Source organism: Papaver somniferum, chromosome 3, assembly GCF_003573695.1.
Source record: "Papaver somniferum cultivar HN1 chromosome 3, ASM357369v1, whole genome shotgun sequence".
In the NCBI taxonomy this organism is placed as follows: Eukaryota; Viridiplantae; Streptophyta; class Magnoliopsida; order Ranunculales; family Papaveraceae; genus Papaver; species Papaver somniferum.
Window position 1 is genome coordinate 42,785,585 of NC_039360.1, and position 10,786 is coordinate 42,796,370.

The following is a 10,786-nucleotide window of genomic DNA, read 5'->3' on the forward strand; positions in this document are numbered from 1 at the left end:
CATGCAAATTATAGGTTGTTTTCTTCTCCTTCACACAAGAAAAGGTGATCGTGATTTGCTGTCCGTTGACAGCTTCATTTGCATGATTACAACACAAAGCGTTTAAAGAACATTTGGTAATTTTGGTTAGTCAATTAGTCAGTAGCTAGTGGACTACTAGAATGCTGTTCAACAATTAAAACCAAACCTAAAAAGAGAAGCCTTTCTGAGGAACGTTAAGCTGCGTATGAAAACGATGTCAACCAAACACTGAATGTCACGTATCCTACTGGAGTCCTGGACTACAAATTACTTCGGTTAATATTTGATACTAAGGAGCAGTAAAAAAGTAAACTTCTCAAAAACAGCCTAAAATCCTCAACACATACGTAGGACCCCATAACTTCCAAGAAAAGAGTTTACCGTTTCTCCTTCAATAGTTTTGGAGGTATATTTTTCTTAACAGTTTGCATGGAACTACTCTTTTTCCATGTGTGTGCAGATGTACTCAACTCTACCTCTTACATGCATTTCTTCCTTTTTTGTCTTCCACACCTCTAGCCACCAAGTTCATCTTTTAGAAATCTTGCTTTCACATGTGGATTGCTAGATATTATTGCACCATAATTACTTATGACATATTTTTCATTGCGTGAAAGAAAGAAGAAGAGGGGTTATCTAATAGATACTACTAGATAGCTTAGTACAACATACACTTTTTTGGTGAAAGCTATATAAGAAGAGGTTCAGGAAAAAAAAAAAAAGTGAAGAAGAAGAAGCAGGAAGAAAGGAAGAAGGAACTAGCAACAAAGATAGTCATTATGATAAGAAGTAGTTGAAAAAAGACTCAAAATCTTCATTTCTTTCTTTCTCTTCTTTGTTTCAATCTTTCTTAATCAATTAGTTTGTAAACTCTTTAGTGGAAGTAGTTTATAGATCTTTTTCAAGCTTCTCATTTATGAATTGAGCACTAATGCATACAAAAAGATAATAACAACTAGAGAATTAGGATCTGGAGAGGTAATTTTTCAATTATTATAAAGGTTATTGGAAGTGTCAACATTGTTGGTCTCAAAAAGAAGAACACCAAGAAGATTTGATGTTATTCTTGATTCCTTAATAATCAATATATATATATATACTGTATATAATAAAAATGGTTGCCCCTTTGTCAACTTGGCCATGGGAATACCTAGGAAGTCTCAAGGTATGTTCTATATCATACTTTTGCTTCATATAAATTTCGTTTTTCATTTTGTGAATTTAACATTTTGATATTCTTGTTTTGAAAGCAGTATTTGATATATGGACCTCTGCTTGCAAAACTCTACTACTCGAGGAATTTTGAAATGGATGATAATTCATCGTCAACATGGTGTTTTCATTTACTGATTCTGTGTTCTCTTAGACCAGTTATGTATCAATTCTGGTTCACTTTCTCATATATGTTATTCTTTACTCGTACGCGCCTCATCGATCACCGTGGCGTCGACTTCAAACAAATCGACCGTGAATGGAACTGGTATTTACACATATTTCTTTACCGTCCGGTTCTTGCAAATGAAATAATTCCATAATATTATGAATATGTATTGAATTTATGATATGTAGTAACTAAATATATATTTTTTTAATGAAACAGGGATAATTTCATAATCCTTCAAGGAATAATGGCTGCAATTGGCGGATACAAATTTTTCGATGAATATAGTAGCCTCCCGACATGGAATTCAACTGGATTTTTGATTACAATATTACTTCACATAGGAATATCAGAACCATTATATTATTTTCTTCACAGATATCTTTTCCACAATGATTATTTCTTTTCTAAATATCATTCATTTCACCATAAGTCTTCAGTGACACAGTCTTTTACAGGTAAGAATGCAGTTTTTGTTTTTTGGAATTCTCACCTATTTAATTTCCTTTAGCGCTTCTTTATTTATTACTTACAACAATATCATCATATCAGTACTGAAAATCTTAATTTCTTGGTGTCTTGTTTGTCGCAGTTGGCTCTGGTACATTTCTGGAACATATCATATTGAGTATGATTATTGTAATCCCTGTTATAGGACCACTTGCGTCCGGATTCGGATCGAAAAGTATGATATTCGGGTACATTTTAATGTTCGATTTCGTGAGAGGTTTCGGTCATTGCAACGTAGAAATCGTTCCGGGATGGATTTTCGAGTTATTTCCATTCTTACGATACATTCTATACACTCCCACGTAAGTATTCTTCTCAGAAGGTTTAAAAATCAATCGTCTTGCTAGAAATGGATAGCTATAAATTTATTAGGACTGCGTATTCATGTGTTTATGGCTGAAATATTGGTAAGCGTTGCTGTTCATAATCTGTTTTATCGATATTAGTATAAAAACCGTACGGTTAACTCATACCATCTCCATGTTCCTCTCCTCAGATGCAATGAATGGCATAGAAAACGACCTCTATGAGATTCAGATTGAACTATACATATCTCTCCTAAAATTAATAAAAACCCAGATTTTAGTCTAATCATTTATATAAGTATTTAATATCTTACACTCAGGTGCGGAACCGAGCCTGGACAGAGGCCCCTAACTTGTCATATATGTTCTCTTAAAATCCAGTTGCGTTTACGCATGAGAATTAATTCTCTTATTTTCAATCCTGACTGTATCGTAGCGCAAAATAGACTGTTTAATTCATTCTTCGCCAAAAATAAAACATGTTCATTTTCATTCTCTACCGTCACGCAACTTCACATGTTATCCATCTAAGATTCAAACAAGCTCATTATGCATGTTTTTGAACTAATTAATTATATATACTTTTGTTAAGACATTTAACTGATCTAACTCCCTTATGTTTTGTTGATTGGGATAATACAGATACCACAGCCTGCACCACAAGGAAAAAGATACCAATTTCTGTCTATTCATGCCACTATTTGATGCACTGGGAAATACAGTAAATAGCAAGTCCTGGGAGTTGCACAGACAAACAAGTTCAGGGTTGAATGGGACGAAAGTGCCGGACTTTGTATTTTTAGCTCATGTGGTGGACGTGAGTGCTGCAATGCACGTACCGTTTTCTTTTCGGTCAGTCAATTCCGTGCCGTACAGGTTCAGGTTGGTTCTCTTGCCAATCTGGCCGGTAGCCTTCACGATGATGCTTGTCATGTGGGTTTTTTCGAAGACATTCTTCGTGTCTTTCTACAACCTGAGAGGGAAATTTCACCAAACATGGACCGTTCCTAGATTTGGTTTTCAGGTATTTTTCAAAATTTCCAATGCATAAATACAACACAAAATTGGTTAAAAAGACCAAAATCATCAATTTTTGGGTGAAAAGGACATTTAAATTTTGATACTATTTAAATGGACAAAAATGTAAAAATAGTCAGGATGTAAACAGTTTCATCCTACCCATTTTTAAATACTTTTTCTTATTTTTAATTTACATCAGGATGCATCCAGTTTCATCCTTGCTATTTTTTAAGTTTAAGCCAGGATGAATCCAGTTTCATCCTACTATTTTTTTGATGTCCATTTCACCCGTAATAATTTTTACTCGTCCATTTGAATCATGTTTTAAAAATATTTGGATAAATCACCCATTTTTCGTAAATACAAATCTATATCTGCTTTAAACCACCATCGAATTAGCATCGTAATTCATTTTATTATGCATTTTGCTTGTCCCTTGCAGTACTTCATACCATCGGCAAAAGATGGGATCAATAACCTAATAGAAGAATCAATCCTTAGAGCTGATAAGCTCGGAGTCAAGGTCATCAGTCTTGCCGCATTGAATAAGGTCTGTTTTTTGTTTTGTTTTTTATCATGCTTCACTAACTCAATATCACTGTGAGGGGAACAATAATTTAAAAAAAAAAAAAACAGTTCGGATTCTTTCTTTTTTTTTTTTTGGAATAATGCATAATAATCAGGCCTTGGAAGCCACTCGGCAAACCGCCCCATCCACACCAGACTTAGCCCTACTAGTCCATGTCTAGTTTTGCCCCCACATACTCCTGTGATTGAAACATAGTAGACTTCTCGAGGAAGAACAAGACATGAAATTGCATATTTATTGTTTTATTAAAGGTAGAGGGTACTGCAAAGTTGAGTGAGGGTTGAGAAGACTAAGATTCAAACTATGACAATAACCATAAAGAGGATGAAACTATGAATAACCAGCTTAGACACTGATTTTTGGTGTTGTTAATCACTCTTGAAGGTTCTTTAGATATGTTAACCTTTCTTCTTCATTTTCTAAAAAATGACCAATTTTAGATCCGTTTAATGTGAAAAATTTATCTTTATAGCTTCACTAGGAAAATAAATGATTGAAAATATGTTACAATCCGGCGCCAACAAACTAGTGGCAACTAGACTGCTTGTTTTCTAATCGTTTTTTGCACAAAATAATATCTAGTTACCTAGATATTAGGGCAACCGTGCTAGTGTCACCAACATTGTACGGATTAAGAAATTAACATTCATTAAATCGCCTTTGGACTCTTTATGATAGTCGTGGTTCTTGTAAGTAAAGTGTGCAGCCTCAAAGTCAAGGATGCACAAGAGCCACGTATTATCCCCAAGATATATTTATGTTGAAAGAACATAGGACATGACACACTTGGTCTAGCTAGTGGCATCAAATATGTAACTGAGCCTTCATAACTGGCCTTGGCTGGTGTAGTGTACAGTATTTAAGCATGTGAATCTCACATCTGTCTTTTCCCACTAGCTTTGACGTAAAGAGGATGTAAACTTAAAGCGGTGTTGTCAATTTGATAATGATCAAATATTTGTATGTGAAACTAACAGTGTTGTCGATTTGATGATGACAATATAGAACGAAGCTCTTAATGGTGGAGGTACGTTGTTCGTGAAGAAGCATCCGGATCTCAAAGTACGAGTCGTTCATGGGAACACATTAACAGCGGCTGTCATACTTAACGAGATCAAGAGTGATGTGACGGAGGTTTTTCTTACTGGAGCCACATCCAAGCTAGGAAGGGCCATTGCTCTTTACCTTTGTCGAAAAAGAATCCGTGTCTTGGTAAGCCCAATCTCATCTCATAGTAGTGTTTTTGTAGTTCTTGCACAACTTTCCATAACTGCCTTTGAATTCTGATGACACACATTGACTCCGGTTATAGGAAGGTCCGCCAAAGTGCATTACTAAACGGGTTATTTAGTTTTTTGGTACTTAGGTTTTGGCTGAAAATTGGGTTTGATCTAATATTTGTCCAGCCTTTATGTTTGGTCTAAATACCAACGTTGACTTACTTTGACTTGGTTAAGTCTAGTTTTAATTACTTAACATAATTCAAGGTTTAACGTGGTCAACGCAGGTCAAAGTTGGTCTACTGACCAAACCCAAATGTTGGACAAATATTAGACCAAATCCTGGTTATGATCAAAACCTAAGTACCAAAAACCAAATAATCCTTACTAAAGTGTCTCTATTTTCATGAGCTTCTTACAAACTCCTTACTTTGTTTCGTAATGTATATGATTTCAGATGTTAACTCTGTCTAAAGAAAGATTTGAAAGCATTCAAAGAGAAGCAGACAAGGAATTGCAGGGTTATTTGGTACAAGTCACCAAGTATCAAGCAGCCCAAAATTGTAAGGTATGGTAAACTTCGTTTAGCATTTTTTCCAAATAGTGAAATTTGAGTAGCAAAGAAAAAAATAAATAAATAGGTTACGTGTATTATTAGTTCATAAAAAGTTGAGGTGAAATTGGCATGAGCAGACATGGATCGTTGGTAAATGGATTACTCCGAGAGAACAAAAATGGGCACCACCAGGAACTCATTTCCATCAGTTTGTTGTCCCGCCGATCTTTGCCGTGCGAAGAAACTGTACCTACAGCGCTTTAGCAGCTATGAAACTACCTGAGGATGTGGAAGGTTTAGGAACATGCGAGGTACGTTTAGCACATCTTTTTTTTTCTTTAATATCATGTCAACATATGCATGCTTATTGAGTAAATGTTGAGATGTTCTGTAAATAATCTGAATTTATCATCTGAGGTTGCAGTATACAATGGGAAGAGGAATCGTACATGCATGTCATGCAGGTGGAGTGGTTCATAGTCTAGAAGGCTGGACACATCACGAAGTGGGAGCTATTGATGTTGATAGAATTGATTTGGTGTGGGAGGCTGCCATGAAACATGATTTAAAGCCTGTTTAATTATTCTGAATTTGTATTGTTTCACTCATACTTATGTTTTTTCGATCAAATTCTTGTTTATAAGTACAACGTATAAATTTCATCATCAATACTTGAAAAGATGAAATATGCCATTTGTTTTTAGCAATATAGTGATAATAATATATGTACGCTGAAAATCAATCAATAAAAAGAAGAGAAAGAATGCAAATAAAATATTCTTTTACGGCTCTTCATAGTTCTTATGGTCAAGTTTATTCCACCATTAACAAACATAGGTTATTAGAAGATAGATTCTTATATTTGAGGCTAGTTGTTACAAGTCTTGAACTTCAAAAGAAAAGACAAAAAAACCCATAATTTGCAACACTTAGTTTTATGGTATCGTTTAGTTATTTTTGTCACTCTGAACCGAGAGATACTGATATGTTTAGATCATAAGAATTTACAATTGATTCTTAAATCGAAATTTGTTGATGGTTGGAAATATTTATAAAGGAAATATACTTTCATCAACCATTTGAGGTTTTTTTTTAATGTAAATCCAATAGAGTCAAGCGTCGGTTCTACAATGAACCCAAGATTTCATCATGCATAGAACTCACAAAGCCAAAAATAAAAATAACCTATTTTATAAGAAGATATTTGCTACATATAAGTTCATATATCTATTAATAACATGATAATAATTCCATATGGTCGGAGAAGCTAGTGTGGCATAGGCTACATTGTGAAAGAGAACGAACACTTCTGAAACTAGTACTTAAGCATGAAGTCAACCTACCTGATGCCACATTGTTGTGAATTTGTAATATTGACATTGTTAGAGCACTGCTCGGTCGAACTCGCATGCGTTGCTATCTCAAGAATGTTTGTCAATGTTAGTGATCAAAACTATAAGTCTTGATTTCTAGCCTATTTATAGATGTCCCGGACTAGGACATAGTTTGTGTAGTTGAGCTTAGACTTCACGGCGCTTATCACTTGAAGACGAAGAACTACTAAGGAGAGCTTGTGGAACTTCATCGGCAAAAGGTATGTGGAGACTTAAACTCATCTATCACTTGGAAAGTCTATTTCTACTCTATCTCCTATATTGAGACATAAGTCGTGTTACGATATATTTTTCTCTACACACATTTGAGATTTCGATCTGAGTATATCTCTCTTACATATTTCTCGAAATATGTGTTGGTAAGCTTTCACTTCGACCAAGTTCATCTTATATCATGAGAAAATTGCCGAGTAACATCTTACATGGTTTGTGTGATACAATCATTTGCTGTAAGACTTTGAATGTTTCGATAATGATTATTTCAATATCTTGTAAATTGCTTTGATGCCAATAGTGTGTGAAAACGGCTATTATCATTATAGAAGAATGTTTCAATGATTGAAATAAAGAGTTGAGATTATGTAACCATCTTTGGATATAAGCATATATAGTTTGTTCGCACATTAGTGTATATATCCATAAACCGGGAATCAAGGGTATGCATATGTGTGTATACGAAATTGGTGAAGGAGATAGGTTAAGTACGCGTACTCGTACGCACACTGGCATAAGTTTTCGAACCGAAAAATTCTGCTGAGTTTGGGAATTAACAAGCTCTTAACTAGTTACCTTAAGTATGCGTACCCCTGGCAGAAGTTTTCGAACCGAAAATTTCAGTTGAGTTTGGAAACTAAACCAACTCAAATCTGGTTGCTTAAGTACGCATACTTAAGCTGGTTACTTTATCAAATCGGTCAGTTCATGAACTTAAACATTTAAATTATAAGGAATGCAATATTTTCAAACCGTGGCTATAATGTTCATGATTGATTCAAGTGAATCAAACCGCTTTTTCTTCAATTGTGTTCTTGTATAAATTCATGAGAATATAGCAATTGAACAACTCTTTAACTAGTTTCATTTGAGTCATTTGAACTAGTTATGGTTAAGATGAATAAGGTTGATATGAGAGTAATCATATGGCTAACCTCGGTTAACTATTTGTGAACCAACATGGTGTACATGTTTAGGTACGGTTACATAAACCTACATTAGGGTGCATTTCATTTGTATGTGACAAGATAAGTTTGATCTAACGTTTGAAAGATATTAGCTTGGTTGAATCAGGTTTTTCATCTGACGGTGATTATTGAATATTTTGTTACCAAGGTAACTTGGATTGGAAACCCTGATTTGAAAACTATATAAAGGAGAACTCTAGCAACTGAGAAACCTAATTCCCACACCTCATTTGTGTTATTAGTTGCATAACTAGAGTCGATTCTCCTTTAACCTTAGGTTTCTTCTCGAGACCCTGTAGGTTAACGACTTGAAGACTTCATTGGGATTGTGAAGCCAGACCCAACTATTCTCTTTGTAGTTGCGTGATCTGATCTTGTTGTTTCTATCGTGATTGAGTGAAATTGTAAAATTGGCTTGAGATTTATATCTCCGATAGGACAGATAGAAAAATTAATCACAGACACCTTTGTCTCATCGTTTGTGATTCCAAAATAACTTGTTTCGCTAGTTTATTAAGTTTGTTGTGAGGTGATTGATGATACTAGGCTGTTCTTCGGGAATATAAGTCTGGTTTATCAATTGGTTCCTGTTCACCGTGATTTATCAAAATACGGAACAAAAACTCTTGGGTACTTCTGTGGAGACAGATTTATTCAATCATATAGGCTTTTCTGTGTGAGACAGATTTGTTTATCCAGTCTTCGACTTTGGGTCGTAGCAACTCTTAGTTGTGGGTGAGATCATCTAAGGGAATCAAGTTCATAGTATCCTGCTGGGATCAGAGACGTAAGGAGCGCAACTGTACCTTGAATCAGTGTGAGATTGATTAGGGTTCAACTACAGTCCAGTCTGAAGTTAATTGGTAGTAGGCTAGTGTCTGTAGCGGATTAATATAGTGTGGTGTTCAATCTGGACTAGGTCCGAGGTTTTTCTGCATTTTCGGTTTCCTCGTTAACAAAATTCTGGTGTCTGTGTTATTTCTTTTCCGCATTATATTTTGTTATATAATTGAAATATAACAGGTTGTGTGTTAAGATCAATCAATTAGAATATCCAACCTTTGGTTGTTGATTTACATTGATTGACAATTGAACATTGGTCTTTGGTGCCGTTCAAGTAATTCCTCTTATGTTCAATCGGGCTCGTAGATTTCTATTTATTGATTGCGGATTGAATTAAGAGTTAGAGATATTAAACTCTTTGATATACTTTATTCTAGATTGAGTCTAACTGTCTAGTTAATTCTCTAGAAAGTGTATTGGAGTAAGTCCTCTCAGATTACCAAAGGAATTGTTGGGTGTGGTTGTTAGACCCCCGCATTTTCAGACATTACAAATAATAACCGATGATTACGATGATAATCAGATAAGCGTCGAAGGGATAAAAGGGCTTTTATCGGTATTGAAAAGAAAGGTTTACTAAAAATGGTGCGCTTGTTCCTTGTCCCTTCATACTTTAAGGCACTCACCATATATGGAATGCGGACTGTGCAGCTTGATCTCTTTCTCCGTCAAGTGGCAATCACTCTATAGACCCACTCAAAACCAGAAAACACATACAAATACGCATTAACAAATAACATAACAAGTGATGCAACTCTAATCTTAAATCGACGCTAATTCAATGTCATCTTCTCTCTTTTATTGATCTCTTTTTCAATTGATGTTCTGATGTCTCTTTATATTATCTTTTTCTAGGTCTGGTTGTTGCACGAGGAGGATTGCTTAGGATATCAGAGTGGTTTTGCCTGATTATTCCTTTGTCCATCCCTAATTTTTTTTTATCAAATTCATACATGGATTCACACTCGGTGTTTGTTGCAAACGAGAAGATCAAAATTTCACTTTTTAAACAAAATCCACTTTTCAGTTTCCTAAAGATTATATTCTTCTTTGTTACTCATGTCGCTATCACTGAAGGATGGCAATACTGCCGTTTTAACCCTATACCATATACCTAAACTATTCTGGATTTACAAGTTTGTTTACAAGTGTTGGACACTCGCAAAGCATAAAAGATGTGTAATCTCTCTAATTTCAGTACTTATCTTTGTTATTATCGCCAAATACTTCATAAACCTTTCTATGAGAAATAATTTCTCCATGGAAACTAACATCAAGGAAGTTCAAGAGAAATGGAGAATACCTCTATCACGGATAGACTCAAGGCTCTTAAAATATCAGAATTATCTTCAGAGGTTTTGCTTCAGGGAGCAGCACAATAGAAATACAGTTTTCTTAGTAAAATAGATGCGAATAAAGTTTTCACAGTGGGAGAACTTGACAAAGAACTGAAGAAACTTTGGACAAAAAAGTAAAGATATCTTCATTAAAAAGAGGATAATGATGTTTACATGATCAAGTTTTATACTCAAGAAGAATATGATCTTGCTTTCAAGTTCCATCCTTGGTTTATAGATGGGAACTTAATGGTTTTAGAACCTTGGACTCCCACAGTTCCGAAGAGTAAGGCAGATCTTACCAAACATAGTTTGCTAACCCTACCATCGTCAAAAGAACTGCTGCTATGGGATAAGTAAAAGAACTTGATCCTCTGGATTGCATTGTTCTCAAAGGAAAGGTTCAAAAAGCATTAGTACTTGTTGATG

The 10,786-nt window shown here is 34.9% G+C and overlaps 1 protein-coding gene across 1 annotated transcript; it reads left to right on the top strand.

The window, feature by feature from the left end:
* Positions 1-485: 485 nt before the first annotated feature.
* LOC113355990 (protein ECERIFERUM 3-like) lies at positions 486-6,399 on the top strand. The gene is made up of 10 exons (XM_026598980.1): positions 486-1,186; positions 1,275-1,501; positions 1,622-1,860; positions 1,995-2,214; positions 2,860-3,241; positions 3,680-3,787; positions 4,832-5,038; positions 5,504-5,614; positions 5,740-5,913; positions 6,027-6,399. The coding sequence occupies exons 1-10, from the start codon at positions 1,136-1,138 to the stop codon at positions 6,180-6,182; spliced, it is 1,875 nt and encodes a 624-aa protein (XP_026454765.1). The 5' UTR covers positions 486-1,135; the 3' UTR covers positions 6,183-6,399.
* Positions 6,400-10,786: the final 4,387 nt, after the last annotated feature.

Bases quoted from the DNA above. Each gene is read 5' to 3' on its own strand.
- LOC113355990 (XM_026598980.1), top strand. From the start codon at position 1,136: ATGGTTGCCCCTTTGTCAACTTGGCCATGGGAATACCTAGGAAGTCTC. The intron at 1,187-1,274 runs GTATGTTCTATA...TTTTGAAAGCAG, and splicing joins AATACCTAGGAAGTCTCAAG to TATTTGATATATGGACCTCT. The intron at 5,615-5,739 runs GTATGGTAAACT...TGGCATGAGCAG, and splicing joins AAGCAGCCCAAAATTGTAAG to ACATGGATCGTTGGTAAATG.